This window comes from Etheostoma cragini, chromosome 20 (assembly GCF_013103735.1).
Source record: "Etheostoma cragini isolate CJK2018 chromosome 20, CSU_Ecrag_1.0, whole genome shotgun sequence".
NCBI classification, from domain to species: domain Eukaryota; kingdom Metazoa; phylum Chordata; class Actinopteri; order Perciformes; family Percidae; genus Etheostoma; species Etheostoma cragini.
Window position 1 is genome coordinate 17,082,269 of NC_048426.1, and position 19,103 is coordinate 17,101,371.

Genomic DNA, 19,103 nt, shown 5'->3' on the forward strand with positions numbered 1-19,103 from the left:
GGTAAATGTCTAGTGCCAAAACGTTTTGAGTTTAGTTAGACAGCATGCAGGATTTTGTTTGCATTTTTTGCCATACTCATTCTTCTCCTATGCACCTGTCTCTTGAAATAGATGTGCGTATTAAGTATTTTTCTGATCAGGGATTTCTATTTAACACCTCTACATTCTCCAAACACAGCCCATATGTTCTGGACTTATGTTTACAGACTCTCAGTTCTTTTAAATCAAGGGTGAAGACCTTTCTTTTTGATGTTGCTTTTCTTTAAATAACTGTTCATTTCTTAATGTTTACTTTCTTATGCTGCACTGTAACTTATATTCTTGTGTTTTATGTGTCTTAATTAGGGCTGTCAAAAATAGCGTGTTAACAACGTTAATTAGATGTTTGTTGTTAATTACGTAAATTTTTTAAACGCATTTCACGCATGCGCAGTGTGCAAATTATTCAGGTCAGGAAAGTGGTTGGGAGCTAGAGGCGAGATGGAGCAAGGTGAGCAAAGTGGGCCTATTGACGGATTCAAATATAAAAAGAATGATGATGGTACAGTTAACAAGTACAAGGTCATTTGCAAGATTTGTAACAAGGAGTTTCAATTTCACCGGAGCTGTTCAAGCTTGAGGTACCATGTCAACGGCAAACATGCGTTTGCTGGGTCGTCAGACGGCAAGACGGTCGTCTTGCCGTCAGGTTCAGCAAGTGGTTTGCGCCAGACCACGCTGAATGTTCGCAGGCCATTCACAAAATCAACCTCAGATAATTTGACCAACACAATAGCAAAATGGATTGCAAAGGATTGTAGACCCATTAGCATTGTAGAAGACTCAGGTTTCCTTGATGTTTTGCAAGTGGCGTCTCAAGACTCATCCTATAAGCCACCGTCAAGAGCCACAGTTATGACGAAAATCCACGAGCTCTATGAAAACGAAAAAGAAAAAAGGAAAGAGGTCTTAGCTCAAGTAAATCATATCGCCCTGACAGGAGACCATTGGACATCAGTGAGTAACAACAATTACCTCGGAGCAACGGCACATTTCATCAGTGACACATGGGAACTGAAGTCTTTTGCGCTGACTATATTAAAAATTGAGGAGCGTCATTTTGCGGAGGCTTGTAAAGAACAGTTCCTTTCTGTTGCACGTAAGTGGGAAATCGAGGGCAAGACGACAACCATTGGGACTGACAGTGCACATAATATGAAAATGATGTATCTGTGTCCTGTTATTTATCTTTTGGTATGCATTTCAGAAAAAAAATGGTTAGGATTCAGGTGTAATTGCAAATAGTGATTAATCCTGATTAATCCACTGAAAATTCTGATTAACTTGATTACAATTTTTAATTATTTGACAGCCCTAGTCTTAATGTTTTTATTTTTAACTGTTTATTCATGTGTTTTATCGGTTTTATTTCTTTAATGTTTAATTTCTTATGATGAATTTTGTTGAGGAAAGGAATAAGTATGCGTGTAAAGGTTGTGTAATACAGAGAAAGACAGAGAAAGACCGACTTGAACGGTAACACTTTAATGAAAAAGTGTGACTGTGTAGTGTCAACTGGACAACCGACAATCAAATTGTTACAGCCTGACAACCTCCTTGTAGAATTGAAGGAATCTTAAGGTTTGATGTAATAAAACACAAATATGAGCAGATGCTCGCTGACACGGTGGTAACCACAGAGCCACGTTGTCACCACAGGAAATAGAGATGAGTAATATTTAGCTACAAACTGCTGTCTGATCCCGTTGTTCATGGGACAAATTTGTCCTAATTAGGGATTCATGACCAGATAGCTATCTGGGAACCCCTTAATAAAAAGTTAGGCAACCCCTGTGTGTGTAGGTTGTGTTACTGGAGCTTTCAGTCACAGTGCCAGGTTTGTTTCTGCTGCTTTGCACTTCCCTTTTTTAATTTAATCAGCAGTCTTTCTGCCTCTCAAGCTCCACCTTTGGCAAGCCAACATGGCAATTAATTGGCTTATTAAATCCCTCTGCAATGCCCTATCAGCAAAACCATCAAAGACTAATCCTGCCTTTGTACTACATTACTGTATGCAGGGAGAGAGCAGAGTAGTTTGCTGGAACAGCTGACTTAATCAAGGCTGAGAGTTGTCAGTAAGACAAAGTTATTGTACTGTGAAGTTATGCTAAATGCAAGGAAGTTTGAGGAAGCATGGATAACAGCTGTTGCTGTGGAGAGAGCAAGAGAGACCTGGCTGCACACACACCTGTATGTAAAAAATGCTAAATTAGGTGAGTCTGTCACCAACAACAGAAACAAATGTTTTGCAACAGTGACCTCCTTTAATTTAATATCAAGCTCACTGTCAAAGCCATTAACATGTGTGTGTGTGTGTGTGTGTGTGTGTGCGTGCGCTTATTGGGGCTAATTTGTGAAATGACTTAGGCAGTGACAAAGAGGGATGGCTATGCCAGTTCTGATCCCGTAACATTTGTCATTTCAGAGAAAGAGCAACTAATATCGATCTATCTCTGTCAGCTCCAATGTCCAGTTAGATCTCTCATATATACACATGTACCACGTCACTCACACACACTCCCATAAACCCTCATACACACCTGCTGCATGCAGACATACTGTATTAACATACAGATACAGAGACAAGTACTGCATTTCCTTCGGTTTGCCATCTCATACCAACACAACACAGTTTTTCATTCCAACTGTCATCAACCAAGGACGCAAACAAGGTGACTAGCACGTCATCAAACCATCTGGTGTGCGATAAATAACCCTCCCCAACACACACACACACACTCTCTCTCTCTCTCTCTCTCTCTCTCTCTCTCTCTCTCACACACAGACACACACTAACACATGGACCATGGACAGAATACAGTTTATGTTGTTAAAGTGCAGACAGTTGTGGGTAATCCCAATTCAGCAACAGCAGGAGGTGAAAACTTCTCAATGTGACCCCTTGGTGTGTATTGTATCATTCCTGACTATTGGCTCTATCTCTCTGCCTGACTGCTCTTGCTGATGAGCAACAACAGTAGCCATGGGGAACATAAACAGCCATCTCTTTTGCCGTTTATTCCCCTCTGCTTCCTGGAGTATCTCCTTGCATCCACTGAGGCACAGACCTCAGCTGTATGTATCTTCAACTTTCTCTCCCTCTCTCCTTCTGAGCATCACCCAGCTCCCTGAGAGGGCATTGATTCACCGAGGAGGGAAGATGTGTCACTCTGCACGGATTGAATTGATAACGCTGGGCTAAATATAGCCCTGCGGCAGGAAGGAGCAGAAGGGGATATTTTTAGAAGTGTTTATAGTGCCGCAACTCGGACACTACCTCAGCTGAATGACCAAGTGGAAGTAAGGATGGGGTGGGGGGGGGGGCACTAAACACTGCAACTCTCTCATTGAGAGATTATTGCACTTAGTGGGATTGTAAGAAATTTGAGTGGATGAGTGCACTGCCTTTCCAGTTCCAAATGATCATCAGTTATGTTTAAAGAAATACCGCTAGTCAAAATGATCCCTCTAGAAGATTTTCTGTTGACGTAAGCATAGATTGAGTAATATCTTTGGCCCCATTGGCAGATTTGAGTAATGTATTGGCTTTTGGTTTACAACAGTCTCTAATCAATACAACACACTCTCTGCATAGAGCTCTGAGCATCCTAGTCTTCTCTCTCAATGTGCTGAAGTGGCGGTACTTACATGATGCTATCAGATATCCCATTGTTGTATGTTGAGCAGCGTTAATCTATTTTATCCTGCTTTTTTGGCAATTTTGGAATTCAATAGGATGCTTTCTTTTCATTTTTGTCTTTTCATATGCACTCCAACGTGCATATTAAACCTGTGAGACACTTCTGTGTAAAGTGCTGACTCACACTTGACAATGATCCCCGCGGTGCTATTTGTCTCCCGCAAAGCCAATCATGGGCCTGTGCTAAATGCTAACCTTGTCTCAGAGCTGAAACCAATGCAAAATCGAAGCAACAACATGGTCAAGATCAACATTGATCTAGTCTTTTATTCTTACACTGCTGACTCTTCCCCTCCAGCACATATCATTTATAAAGTTAATTGATTTATCCTGCTGTGCTAGTACCTTCTGCTGCCAGCCACATGCTGAGCCATAGGACAGGTTCACATTGTGATATCCAGGGCAGCCACAAACAAAACACTGTCTTTTAGATCAATTGAGAATAAACTTTTCTCTCTTGTCTATTCACTGCCGATGCCTGTAAAAAAAATAGAGTGCTTTGTGTTGTACAATGCAGGCTCATCTTGTGCTGCAGTGCCTCGGGTTCTTATGACTTTTACATCATGGTGAATGGGCGATCAATCACTGGTGACTGAAAGAATGTGTTCATCTTCTTCTTCAATCGCTTGTCACTGTCAAATCACCATCTTTTCCTTTCACCTAATCCATCCAAATACCTATCATCAAGCCATCCACAAATACATGCATTCTAATGAACTAAATCTGTTTATCATTCTGTGAATTTTTCAATTCAAGTAGCATCAAAATGTGCACTACTGACACATCGCAAAAATAAACCATATTCACCTGTAAATAGTGGCAGGGCCTGACGTTGGGCTTCAGGTCAGTTGGTGTCATGGGCTTCTCCAGGTTTAGTGAGGACTTCCTGTAAGCCTCCTTGGCTTGGCTGACCGTTAGCGTTGACCAGGAGCTCCTCTTCATGAACTTTCCCTCCGGTGCCATGCTTATGCTCTCGCAGGCTGAGCACTTTACATCATTATTACTCTTGGAGGTCTTTAGCGACAGGTCTCCAGCCAGGTGGCCATGCATTGAGTCAGGGTAGCAGTGGCTGATATGGTCCACAGGATGCCGTGACATGACGCTGGGTGTTCTGTATGTGCTGTCACTATCCAGGTTATCATCCGAACTCCACCAACCTCCCGAGCGTTGCTTGCTGCTGCCATCAGATTTACGTTCTTTGCTCTTGCTGCGTTTGCTGTGTTTGTGGTGGCCTTGGTGGTGGTGATGGTGGTGATGTGCGCTATCCCGGTGGGAGTCGCTTTTGGTACCGTTCATCTTGGAGGAACCTTCTAGAGAGTGCGACTTTGTGAAAAGCTTCTGTACTGAGTGGACTAAGTGGCGGATTCGCCCGGGGCTTTCATTGCGTTGCTCTGTGGTCGTGGTTGTGGTGGAGGTGCGTTGATATTGCAGCGTGTGGAAGCCATCCCGATGCAGCGGCATTTGCTTCTCAAATTGGTCCAGAAGGTTTGCTGGGATTCGGTTCATTTTGCCGCTGCCACCATGCGAGGATGAGCCACCGTCTTCTCGAGAGTCCCTGCCGCCCGAAGTATTGCCACCGCTTTCCCTCGAAGCACTGCCGTAGTGCATGCGAGGGAAAGTGCTACTAGAGATGGAGTGGTCGGTGGCCGACATGGACACCGGTATCACCATGCACTCAGAATGGATGGAGCTCCTTGGGGAGCAGCGATGGTGACTCTCAAGGGGGCAGCTTTCTGTGGGGCTGAGGAGGTAGGAGGGGGGTCGTGAGTTGCCATGGTGGAGGTGATGGTCCAGTAAATGGTCACATTCAGCCAGGCCACAGGTGTGTGCTGAGATGGGAGAGGTGAGCTGGAGCTGAGCAGGGCGGCCGCCAGAGAGACCCTTCATGTTCCTGGGTGGAGGGGAGTAGCTGTCCTCATCGAAGTACTGCGAGGGTGACCATGAATACTGCTGGTCTAAAAGAAAGAGAGAGAATATTAGATCACACCTTTGGTGAAAAAAAGCATATTCCCCAAAAAAGAAATGCATTTCACATTTAATGATGGGGGAAGAGCCTAGTACCAAATGACAAGTCGTTGGACAGGTTGGTCATTATCCACCATTATTTCACTCCTCACATCCACTTCAACTACAAAAGAAACAAAAAAACTAAAATAGTAGCAGATGTGAAATGTAAAAGTGAAATCATCAGATTGCACAGACAAAATCCGTCCTATTTTTTTTACCTTCTATTAATGTCTGTGACGATATACTGCTAGAGGGACAGGGAAAAAAGAGAAAATGAAATATAAGAGAAAGGCAGGCGACAGGTAGAACCCAGCACTGCCATTTATCCAATGCAAAGTGAAATAATAGCCTATCACTCCGTGCTGCTGTTGTCATCCGTCAGAGCCCTGAGGAGAGTGCTGTGAGGCACACAGCCTGTTAGGAGTCCTTGGGAGACGATCATCAAATGCACCCTCCCTCCTTTTCTCTCTGTTGGCCATAAAGTCTTAGATTAAAAGAGGTTGGTCAGCAAGGGCAGACATCCCAACACTCTATTCAAAAGTTTAAACTAAATCAGATGATAGGTTTACTTTTTCTTTATGCCATGTCACCGTATGCTTTCACTCTAATTACAATGTCCTCCTGTGAATCCCCTCAGGATGTTAAAAGCATGCTAAATGTCACGAAGGACCCTCTTAATATGAATGTTGATCATCTGTAAACAGATAAATATAATAGATCCTGAAAACGATCTAAAGACCTTTACACTGGTTTTAAGGTTATGAGGTTTAAAGGGTCTGTTTTCAAAAATCAGAAAATTATTTTGAAGTAAATGAATATTTGCTATGCAAAGACAGGGGAGTAATGGCGTCCTGAGAAGTCACACTCCCTCTATGTGTGTTTTAATCTGAGTTTCTGTTCTTTGTTTATCGTCGGACCTGGGAAAGTGTTTGAAACTGTTAGCCCCTTCCTTTGTCTTCACGTTTTTGCTGGGTGACTGTTTGGTGACAATTCGCTGACGCTAAGCTATGTTTGCTTGTCCCTTTAAACTAGCTAATAAGTGCAAATTAAGTTATGCTATATAACAAAAATGAAGCGTGTAGAATCTAATCTTTATTGTGTAAAGTAATAATCCCTTTGAAAAAGTAGCCCAGGTCATTTTTCAAACTCATCTGAATAGTGTCTCGTGATATAGGAAATACACAAAGAAACAAAGAATAACCATCTGAGCTCACTTGCCTGCCAATTATACGCCTCATAAACCCATACACTTTCCCTCTTGCTATAACCCTGTAAAATGAAGGACAGTTTTTAGGAGCTACCACTGTAGGAGAGATAGTAGCATGGGAGTTTTAGGCCAAATAGTAGAACTTTTAAGTACCTCACTGTACTGACAAATCAATACATTCTTAAATAATTGTTTATCATTAACTTAATTATGATATATTGACATAAATACCATGGGAAGCAGGGCTCTGAGGACCCCAGCAGTTGCAACCCAGTCTCACAGCAGTTTGTGAAATGGCCACGGTTTTTAATCTTTTGATTTTAGCATTTTCATGATAACAGCACAACTATGAGAGCGAGCAGTATGAAAAGCCAAAATATCCGCGCAGGGAGGTTGGTTTGGGTGGTGGATGGGTCAAACAACACAGGACTTTCACCCCGGAGCCCGGGGATTGTCTGTCTGCGCGTGGCGTTTCATTTCCCTGTTGTTCTTTTCCTAAACACAACCGTCCCGTTGTTGTTGAGCGTCCCCCAGAGTCTGAGGCTGTCTCCAACGCGTGCCAATTCATGTCCATGTTGTTCTTTTGCTAAACACAAATCCAAAAACCTTTCCAAGATTATGAGAATGAATGTGCTTTTAGTGAAATGTGAATATGGGTGGATGTTTCATGGATGTTTAAAATTAATTCCATTCAAACTTAATTTTAATGAGGTCTAAGATCTCAACCTCTGAGGTGCAGCCTTGCTTTTCTGTTGCTGTTCATCCTCCATCTGTCGAGATGGAAAACAAATTCTCGTTGTTTACCCGAGGAGGTCTAACTGGGCATCCTAATGTAAAATGAATTCAGGCTACTTTAAACATGCATGAGGAAAAAAACGGTGAGGGCATTTCCCTGAGGATGGACTGTTGTTGTGAGGCTGTACATCACAGAGCTGAAAATCCCAAAACATTACTATGGAGACCGGAACACAGTTCAACAGGCTACATCAGGTGAACTTGCTTAGCTTGAGTCAGTTCAGTTCACTTACTGCAAAGCTAGTAAGTGCAGCAGAAGAATGACATAGCATTATTGATTGATGTGATGCTACATTTCTCTCTGGAGATATGTCATTGTCTTACTCCAAGGCCTTTTCTCTAACGGCTGACTATTCCATGAGGAATCTCAGGGAGCTGCACTGAATAAATTATCTATCAGCAGAGTTATGACATTTCCCGGGATTATACGACAGATGACAGACTCATCCGCCCTCTGTATCTCTTTCATCTTTTTCCCACCTCTTCCTTTGCTGATACAGAATTTAAGTTTCACTAAAGGCAAGAGAAAATTTGCCCACGATTCAAGAAGTCCTACAGAACATTTCGAAGGTTATTTAATATTTAGACAAGTCGGCTTGAGGGAAAGCAGCTCTCTCAGTGAGTGTGCATCCTTCTGGCAAGTGCTCTGCAAACAGGGAGACAAGTATCTGTGACATCTGTGGACAGGGACAGGGCATGTTGTTTTTACACAGATACCAGCACCTGTCATCGAAGTATTGGCTTCCTGGCAAGGTTGCCAACTGCTAAGATGGACTGCAAGGATGAAGGGTGAATTTAGTGAACTGGGTGGCAAATACATTTCAGCACAATATACAGCAATAAGACAGCATTACCTTTAAATGTCTGGCTATCATGCTTTTAAATGTTGATGGGGTCATGATAATAACAATTATGCAGATGAAGACAAATAATAATATCGGAAAAATTTCACTGCAGAGACAATAAGTCCTCTTGTGATAAGCAGATATTTCAATCGAAAACTCCCCAAAACAATCAGGTTTAACTTAACACTTGGTACATTCTTCAATCATCCAATCATGTCTGATTTAACACCTGAACCAACATACAGCTCCATAATGTTGTGAAAGCCCTCTGGGCTCGACGATGATGTACACAACTTATATCTGACACGAGAAAGTGGAGGGAAGGGAAACAGAGTCAGAGGCTCATTTATTAAGGCTTCTGTTTGGTGCTGCTGATCCGCCCGCGTGCAGAGTGTGAGTAAAGGTCGTTTTGCTCCTCTTAACACATTAGCATTTAAATAGCATTATATCTGCACAGAGTATCACTGACAGCTCCCACTCTTCCACAAGCTCAGACCTTAACTGGAGTTGAAAACAAAGTTAAAAGATAATAATACGCTGAACTAGACTGAGAGATCAAAGGCATGCGACCTTCGGAGTCTGGCAGATGTTAGCATGGTGGCTAGCTGGTGCACTATTTAAAAGAGGATTAAGATAAAGGCAACTGAGTCTTAAATTTGAGGAAACACATTAGAGACTTGTGATGGCAGCCTTTTAAAGTTTTACATCAGCAAAAGAATCTGTCATTTCTGAGTTATCTGGCGTCAAACACCCAAACTGCTCCTGTACTTTCATTTGGTTGCCGTCCATAGAGAAGCTGTACACTTCTGAAATTTGAAAAAGATGCAAAAAGACCCAGACAACTGGAACAAATCTGCCAAGTTCATTTTAGTCCTACATGCTTTTAAATCAGGTTTAAAATTCTACCGTGCAACAAATGTCAAAAAGACTTTAAGTAGCAATTACCAAAATAATTAGAACATGTTCAAAAAACCACCTTGTCTAGCTTTTCCAGCAGCATCCCTTCTAGCTAACCAGAGGAGTGTCACACCCCTTATTTTCGGAGCAAAACAAATCGATAGAGCAGCTTTCTTATCCATCTCTCAAAGGTTAAATGCAGTCTCCCTAGAATTCATGGCCTTTCTTTAGCAAATCAAAGGAAAGGGAATTGTGTCCTCAACCCTCGGGGCAAATCAGCAATGGTAAGAGCTATTAGAGTGGAGGCAACGGACAAAGAGTCAAAGCAGCAAATCTGTCAGCTTTAGAAGCCTCATGATATCCGGCATTGCAGCTACGATGAAAATAAGGCCCCAGCTTACGGCTTTGGCAAATATCCTGCTTACTTGTCCATCCGAGTGACAGCACAGGACGATTCATGCACACATTTCAAGTGTGGATAGTGAGCTGAAAATAAACCCACACTTTTTTAATTGCTAATGCAATACTCAAATAACTGAGCTGATTCGATCTGCCACTGGGCAATTGGGAGCCAATCACTTGTCCCTGCTATTTTTCCTCATAGACCATCAGTCTTTGGCCACGCGTGACACCTAAAATGGCTGGAAAAAAACTGTTACTTTCATGTTTATGGCTATGACTGATGTCCAGTGAGTCTGTTATATTACTGTGTGCTGGGTCAGCAATGAATGTGTCACAGGTGGACATGTATGTTCGCAAGGTTGCTCAAGCAGTTACACAATGGGGGAAGACCTGCTCTTACAACCGGCCTTCAATCAAACTTGGAGTTCATACTGGGGTGATGTAAAGCGGAGCCACTGTGACTAAATCAATACCATGACAACGATTAACACTATTGAAAAAGGCCCGCAGTCTACCAACTGACCTCTGTGAAATACCAAGTGACTCATTGCTTTTGAGTCCATGATGAACTTTGCTACCTGTGATAAAAAAAATGACATATTACACATTAAAAACACTGTTGCCCTCACTTCTTAACCTAACGTAGAAACCAGTGCAGAAATCATCTTACAACAGGCTTCACGTGTGATTCATTAATGTCTATATCACACCAATCAGAGCATAAAAATGGTCGTACATTGATAAATTAAGTGGCTGGAAATTATCGTAATTTAAATATCACGCCCTGAGAAATCCCTGATGCGGTCAACAGTTTTGCTCTAGTAAATCAGACTCCATCTGAATTTTATTTTATTATACAGTACATCCTTGACAAATGTGCTATATGTCAATAGTAATATACAGGCTTATATTGCAGTCTATTAGGCCTGCATGTAGGTGTACCTATATTTAAATAAACACACAGTAGCAGAGTTTATGCAGTGTCTTTTATTTTACTTTTTTTTTTTTCATGAGTCAAAGCCAGGGAACTGTAAGCTGTGAGGGAGAGCACTTGTCCCCCCCCCCCCTGTGCTGGACCACCACCCCGACACTGTCTCTTGACAGGGCCAAAATATGTTGGTCAATGGCAGAAAGAAATTGTTCACTTGTGGTCATTAACGACACTTTAAAAGACAAATGAAAACCTGAAGAATAACTTTATTACCAAATAAGTAATAACTAATTACCAAACATAACACTATACCTTTTTAAAGCAAGGAATAATGGATAGCCCCTTACATCTATGGTACCCTGTTTTCCTGTGTAATGTTGTACAGAACTTCACCGGCTAAAACATTATTGCAGGTTTTTACTGGCGTGTATAGTAGGGTCCACTACTCAATTTAATAAATGCCTTGCTTTGCGTAGGAATCGGAGTACGCCCATCCTATGTCTGTTTTAGGTCATACGCACGGTTCATGAATAAGGGCCAGTGGATCTGCTAAGCATGGTTGACAGCTGAAACAGCTCTGTCACAGTAGCGGTTTTTCATTTTGCTTTTATTTTGGAAACATCCGACAAAATGTCAAATTGCATAAAGAGACATGTCATTGTCAAGTGCTTTTTCAGAAGTGTGTGCATATCGGAGAGCGCAATTTAGACCATAGTATTTATTGGGAACTTTGGTCAAAATATGCAACCATATCCTGGGACAATACCTGCTGAAAACAAAGGATCTTAGCTTGTTTGTGCTTGTGCTTGTTTGTGACGCCTTCTCCAAACTTAACTACTACAAGAACCACATTTGTTTTTGCATTGCTTTCAATGTACTTACAAAGAAACAGCTAGGGCAAGGAAAACAAAGCTGGACAAATGATAGGTAAAGAATAGTTAGGACTAGTATACACAAGATTATGAACAAAGGAGTTATATATTCCATGAGAGGAGAGAACTTTAAAATCACAGAAAACTAAGGCTGTCAAAATGTATGCAATAATAACGCATTAACAAAGTTCCTTTCGACCTCACTCGTTTTTTTTACGTGCGATTATTGCATGTGGGTTCTGGGTTTCAAATTCAAGCAGCAGTAACGTTGCGGATGGCTAGCAGAAACAAAGCTCCTTGAGCAGAAACTGATAAAAACAAGGGCTGTTTGGATGGCAAGTTTAGCTTAAAAGCCTTTCCATAGAGTTCTCTCTACAATACTAAATTTATTTGCATGTACTGTCGACGTGAAGCGAGTTACCAACTTAGTAAATGAGGGTCTCTTAGTTATTATTAATATATTAATTATAATACTCTAGACAGTATTAAGTATTGTTTTGGATTGTTGAAATATAATAAATAGTTGTATAAAGCATGTATTTTGGTCAACTCCCATGTTAATAAGAGCATTACAAATGTAAAAAATATCCCTTTTAAAGTACATTTAAATGTAAATTTAAATTTAAATTTAAATTTTAAAAAATGCAATTCATTTGCGATTAATTGCGTGTTAACTACGGACAATCATGTGATGTATCATGTAATCGCGACCAAATATTTGAATCGTTTGACAGCTCTATTTGAAACCTTTAACCCCAACCCACAATGATGCACATGTTTAAACATGTTTAAAAGACGAGCATGTGTGGTTTGTTGCACTGTAGTTTCTAGTGAGTCATGTGCATCAAAGCTGCATGTGGCTGCGCTCACACACCTGGTAGTGCTGTCTGGATGTGACAAATGGCATCAAGGGAGATCCCCACCCTCCGCAGCAATCAATGCCTACACCCCACTATCTTTCAGCCAGCAGGGGGGAGGTTTGCCTTAGTGCACAGACGGCTGGAGGAGAGCCAGAAGAAAGCTAGCGCAAGTAAGTGGATGTTGTCTACCGAGTTTCTGTAAACAAAAATATTAAACGAGAAAATACCATTTGTGTGTTTCTGAATGTTTTGGGCGAGTCTGGGGAGATAACAAGAACATGCGATGATACTGATAAAGAGTAAATAGGAACTGTAGTAGCAGATATGAACCTCTTAACCCTCTCAAAGAGATCTGCTCACAAGTCTATATGCCTTTGCACTAATCTCTTTAAAAAAGATTAGGCCATTGGCAGGCCATCCCAACGAATGTAAAATGACAATTTCTCTTTTCTAACACGCAATTTCACCTACAGAGTGGCGAGTTGAAGGCAGCCATGGTATTCAGTTTTAGAGAGATTATGGTGGTCAGATAAGGACAAGCCGCTGAATGTCTGAATACTTATCGCGAGCTTGCTAATGATGAAGTGTGTTATCTGTGCTGCGCTCAGCGCTCTTCCTCAGCTCCCCTCTTTCTCTGCCAGTCAAAGTAGGGACGGAACCATAGGTAGCAGAAAGAAATTTAACAAAGTGTCGGGATCAGCGTTCCTTATTCCTACCCGAATGACAATACTTGAGGCTTTTGTGCTTCCCAACCTTCTGGTTTATCATTTGTGTTTCGGAATTGAACAGAAAAGGCCGCATTATTAATGCTTATCCTGAAAATGTACAGCCCATCTCATATTCAACTGTGGTAATGCCATCCCACACAACATCACAACAGTAAAGCAACTTTGCCAAATCGTCTTATCTTTGTAACATTTATTGTTAAGCAACAATGTCCTCAATCTAAATCTTTTCAAGGCCCCCGTTTCATTTACAAGAGCCACATAAATTGACTTGGAGTCCAACAATGCCCCCGGGAAAACTCTTGCCAAGTGTGGTAGATTGCATGGGCTTGCATTTACATGGTGGAATCATAAATCCAGCCAAGCTCTCCAGCTATGAATAAATCATGCTGAATGTGAAATTTTGCCACAGGAAAAGCCCTTTGAGTGTGTGTATGTGTTTGAGAGAGAAAGTCACATCTTATGTAACAGCGAGGACTGCATTCCTGGGCAAGTTGTTAGAGGAAGCCTCAGAACTGTTCCTGGTTGCCATGGCAACACACTCTGAAGTTCCCATCCTTTTGCTGCCTCTGCAGCCACTGAAGACATTAGGACAAAATGACAGATATCGTCACACTGGTATTATTTGCTGGGGACGTTAAAATAAACTAAACATTCAGAACTGGGCACATGGCAAGGTCCAAACTAGCTCTCACTCCTCAGAGACAATCCCATCACAAAACTGATTTTAAAACCACTACAGGTCCTCCGGGCCCTGAAGGCATCCAAACTCTTCAGCCTGAAGAAGACAATTGAAATCCTTTCCCCTCTAATGTGATTTTCCTCTCTGCAGACCACAGCAGCCCAGAGAGCGAGGGCGGGGGCCGACCATAATGAGTTTTTGGAGATGGAAGTGATACCGACCGTCCAGTTCTGATCCTTGTCTCTCATTCGCTTTTTTCTCCAAAGTCAACCAGAACATTAAAGTCAAAAAGTCAATCAGTGTGTTACATGATTTGCTGTGATGTTAATTGGGACCAAATCTGATCAGAAAAATGAAGTGGACTGACAGCATTTGATGGTGGCAAACAGTTAGGACTGATAGAGTGCTTTGCTAACCTCGAATTGCCATAAGGATCACATGCATTGTGTGTGACTGGAAGAATTCAAATACTGTACTATGCTGCTACACATAACCTTCATCGGCTAACAAAAAACACTTACGTTTGTGTGCACACAGGCACCCACAAATACCACATGTTGATTTGGATGGAAGAAGGTTGGATGTCGCTCTGGGGACTGAAGTAGAACCTGGACACATCTGACATTGAAATGTAATTAGTGAAAGTGCCTGTCCTGGTGTTTTACTGGTCTAATTTAAGTGAAATGAAAGAAGTGCTATTGACAGTGCCCTGTGTGCATTCTAAACACATCATACAAAAACTATTTAAAAATTGAAAAGAGCTCATATTGCTACTCCATGGAGTTGTACTGATATACTTGTTGAGCGATGCGCTGCCAACAGCGGCCACTATTATCACTGAAGTCACTGTACAATATGTTGTTATTGTTACATTTCATCCTACTGATAATGCTAAATGTTACTTTAATAACTTAAGATACTTAGGGCTGCAACTAACAGTAGGCTATTTTTACTATAAGGTAGTCTGCAGATAATTTTCTTCATTAGTACCTCAAGTTTTGTCCGACCAACTGTCCTAAAACCCAAAGATATTCAGAAAACCAGAAAATATTCATGAAGAAAACATGAAGAAGAAATAGGGTATGCTGCACCACGTGAAGACGCTTGGTGATGTTGTGATCTGCAAGTAGTTGAGGATAATAATAAAAAAGGACTGTCGAGCTTACTTCAAATGGAGGTCCATGATGTTGATTTGTTATTTTATCAAAAAACGATTTTAATGGATAGAAAACTAATCTATAACCATGGATCTATATCCATGTATGAGTAAAGAATTTTTAGGATACTATCGGTGTGCCTAGTTTGCTTTTTAAGACTGCCAAGTGCCAACCAATATTTCTTTATTGTTACCAGAAAATATTTACATTTGGCAAGCTGGAACCAGCAAATGTTTTGTAATTTTGTTCTGTTTCTAATACAATTTTAAACTATTAATTAGTCATAAAAAAGGTAAAAAGGTTGCTGATGAATGACGTGAAATAAAGACATCATTGACCATGCAAAAGAAAGGTTGAAGTAACAGTAAAGAATTAGAAGGAATTAATTCTGTGTCTTAGCTGATCTTGTCTGGCAGCTTTCAACCCATCAAACACCACCTAAAAGTATAAGCCAATGCCCAAAAGGAGAAGAAAGCCAATCAATAACAGACCAGGGGTGGTCCAAAAATGACCTTTGTACAATGAGAAAGACTCCGATACAAAAGGTCACAAAACACTGAGGTGCATTTTGACAACCTGGATGATTACTTAATAAAATACTTTCCTAAGATGCCTTACATTTCCAACTTCTTAATTATTTATGAAGTGTTAATTGGGTAAGGACGTTATGGCAGATGATGGTAAAAGCAAATTATGTAACACTTGTTGAATGGGTACTCTCCTTCTTTATAGTACATGTCACGTGATGTTGTGTTAAAGGTCTGAGTTGGAGATCAGATATGTAAACATTTATCGTCAACATCTGTGCAAAAGCACCCTTTGGGTGGGGGGCACGCTGGCTTTCATTTGCTTCCCTAGGCAGTCACTCAAACAACATCATTTTACTAACACTTCAATGGAGTGAGAGGGCTGAATTATCCCCCCCCCCCCCCTCCGATCCAACACAAGTAGCTGTTTTGGAGTAAAAGGAGTTGTAGAAAACCTGGATATAGGCTTTGACAACAGCCAGACTGGATTGGAAGTAATGCAGCTGTTGCCTGCTGTTTGATGCTTAAGTGGGCCACAGATGACAGACGTCGACTGAAAGTAACACGCAAGAAACAGAGAAAACATATCGACAATGAGCATTGAGATTGATTGGTGACAGGCCAAACATGTTTCCCATTTTCAGTTGAGATCTCAACTCCCCACTCTTTTTGGTCCCAGGGGTCTGACTGCATTGTCAAGCAATTTTTGAACCTCCGTAAGGTGAGCAGAAATAAGTCATAATGACAGACGGGTCGGCACACATGTATTTGTGTGAGAATATCTGTGAGCTGTCAGATTAGGAGTGTGTGTGAAGAAGAGTTGCAGGCATAGGGGAAAAAGAGGGTGAAAAATGAGTCATAATTCAGTTAAAATTGCGCAAAGTTCTGTCAGGAACGCTTACTTAGTGTAGTAAATGGAAAAACAGCTTATATATATATATATATATATATATATATATATATATATATATATATATATTGTTCATTCTCAATGTGTAACAAAACAGGCTTCACAATGAAAATGTATAAGCTGCTGATGAAGATGATGTTTAGATAATGGCTAGGAAGATAAAACAACTCAAGATTCAGCTGACGTCCAACATTGCTTTAAAAGCAATCTCTGACATAATCATTTATAAAGCAAGTGGAACCACTGCAACAAAAAGACACCCACCCGTCCCTCCGTCAACCCACCCACCCCATCAATACTCCACAACAACTGTCCTTGTTCATTACCTCCACAGCTTTGAGCTGGAAGTTGCTTAGAAACAAAGCTCGATCACAGCCAGGACCAGAGTGTTTGCCAGTGCCAGGGGCCACATGCAGTGCATGGGAGAGATGTATCAGTCGTACAGCAAAGCAGCAACTAGCTATGTCCCGATTCAGGGCCCTAAGGGAACCTCAAAAGTCTGCATTTCTAGACTCAGTATGTCATAACAGACCAACATTGCCAGTTTCATTTTAAAGGCTCTTACCAATATGGGCTGAGCAATAGTGCCGTCCTACATACATCATGTGTATCATCAGCAATTGGTGTAGTCAGAAAGTCAAAAATCACATGAAATATACCAGGTTTTTGAGCTCAGGTGGGAACCCATATCTGAGAAGTATATAGTACAACATTAACAACAGCATTTAAAAAATCCACTGCAGGGTATAAATACTAGAAACCAGAAGAAAAAAAACTCTAATTGTTGTTGTTAGCAGCCTGGACATGCTGTTAATCCCATGGTGTCATAGGCAAACAGTAATTGTCATTTATATGGATACATATACCATTAACCTGGTACACCTGCCAGAGAGGAAACCTACCTGGTGATACATTTGTCATTTATTGACATGATGAGTAGACAAGGAACGATTTTTACCATTGTTTAAATGTTATGGACCAAATCTTTTGATCAATTAATCGAAAAAATAATCAAAAGAAAAACAACTGTTAGTTATCTCATTTGGGTAGGAAGCACAGGTCACACAGGTGGATTATCACAAAATAAATTCCCAGATTGGTGTTTTGTTAACATGTGGTCACATGTGTTGGATTGATAAGTGCCTAGACAAGTAAAATAGATGCAGCTCTCAACACAACTTTAGATGGCATGTAACATCACTGCTTTGTATTGGCTGCATGTTGTGTCAATGTCCACGACTACATGCACTGTTGAAAATTCAAGAAAAGAAAGAAAGAAAGAAAGAAAGAAAGGCAGGATAATCGCTGCGTGTGCATGCTCTGTGTCATAAGCTAAGAAGACCAATGTAATATGGCCGCAGTCCCCTTGCATCACTGCAGGTTATGAGTGCCAGATTGTCTTTTTGTTACCATCATTTTTAATCATGTAGTAAAACATAACAAAATGTGGGTATAAATAGTTATACTGCACAACATCTGGGTGGTCTCTTTCTTGACTGAAATCAATTAAAGTGTCTGTGATATCCCTTCCACCCCAATCTCCATATCTAAAAAGGCGAGCCCCGGAGGGTAACGAGCTCATTGTTGCATCACACTGCTTCCTGATTGGCCTCTAATGCTTGTCCTTGAGGTCTGAGCTTTGAAAAATGTGATGTGTACGCACGCTGCAAATGAATGAGCCCACAACAAATACTTTACCGCAAGCTTTGACAATCAGAATCCAATAAAGAACAGTACAGTTTGAATAACATAGCCTTTTTCTTTTGTGCCTCTTGTTTCTCATCATAAATATTACGCAAGACGGGAAACACAAATTATAAAGTGTTCAATGTTTGGAGGTGTGATTCAAAATCAACAACTTGTTGCATTCAGTGTGATCTCACTGAAAATTAAAATAATGTGAAAAGTGATGTGAAGTCTCATAACAATCTGTGTTTAGAAAAGAAAAAAATGGAGGATAGGTGAAGAGAATTCACATATGAAAAGGTGAGACAAGGAGAAGCTATCAGGGCATGCTTTTGATGGATTAATGCTGTTTGGTATTAATTAACTGGTAAAATATAAAAAAACATGGAGTGGATAAATTTCACTCAATGTTCAATTTAATACAATTTAATCCCTCATTATACTTCACTTGTCATACTTCCATGACTCCTGAACGTGAACAATGAGAGGTAGGTGATTTAATTGATGCTGGTCTCCTCGTTTAGCATGCTGGTAATGCCATGGGTTTGTCAATCTGATAAAGGCAATAGATAAAAACTCATTACCTTGAGTTATTAGTGTTGTGTACTCTCACGGAGCACAGGGCATCACTCCCTAAGTCCTATTGGGCTACTTAGTGCAAAACTTGATCTCAAACAGATTAGAAGAATGGGGGAGGGATGCATTTGTAAACACTGGCTGTGTCTCCATTCCATTTAGAGGAAGGGAAGGATCAGGGTAAGGTCCACAGAGCTGCAGTCTATCAGGATAACTGGTTCTGGGACTAATGAAAGTGTTTATGGGCTTTCCCATCATCTTGAAGAGATACTTTAGGGTCACTAG

The 19,103-nt window shown here is 40.9% G+C and overlaps 1 protein-coding gene across 7 annotated transcripts in view; it reads right to left on the minus strand.

Annotated features, from left to right (window-relative positions):
- The window catches only part of dlgap2a (discs, large (Drosophila) homolog-associated protein 2a), a 143,003-nt gene that overhangs the window by 38,526 nt on the left and 85,374 nt on the right, over window positions 1-19,103 (minus strand). For all 7 annotated transcript variants that reach the window (XM_034858118.1, XM_034858117.1, XM_034858116.1 and 4 more), the window contains one exon: window positions 4,547-5,694. In XM_034858118.1, coding sequence (XP_034714009.1) covers window positions 4,547-5,694 — 1,148 coding nt within the window. The remainder of the gene's footprint in view (window positions 1-4,546; window positions 5,695-19,103) is intronic.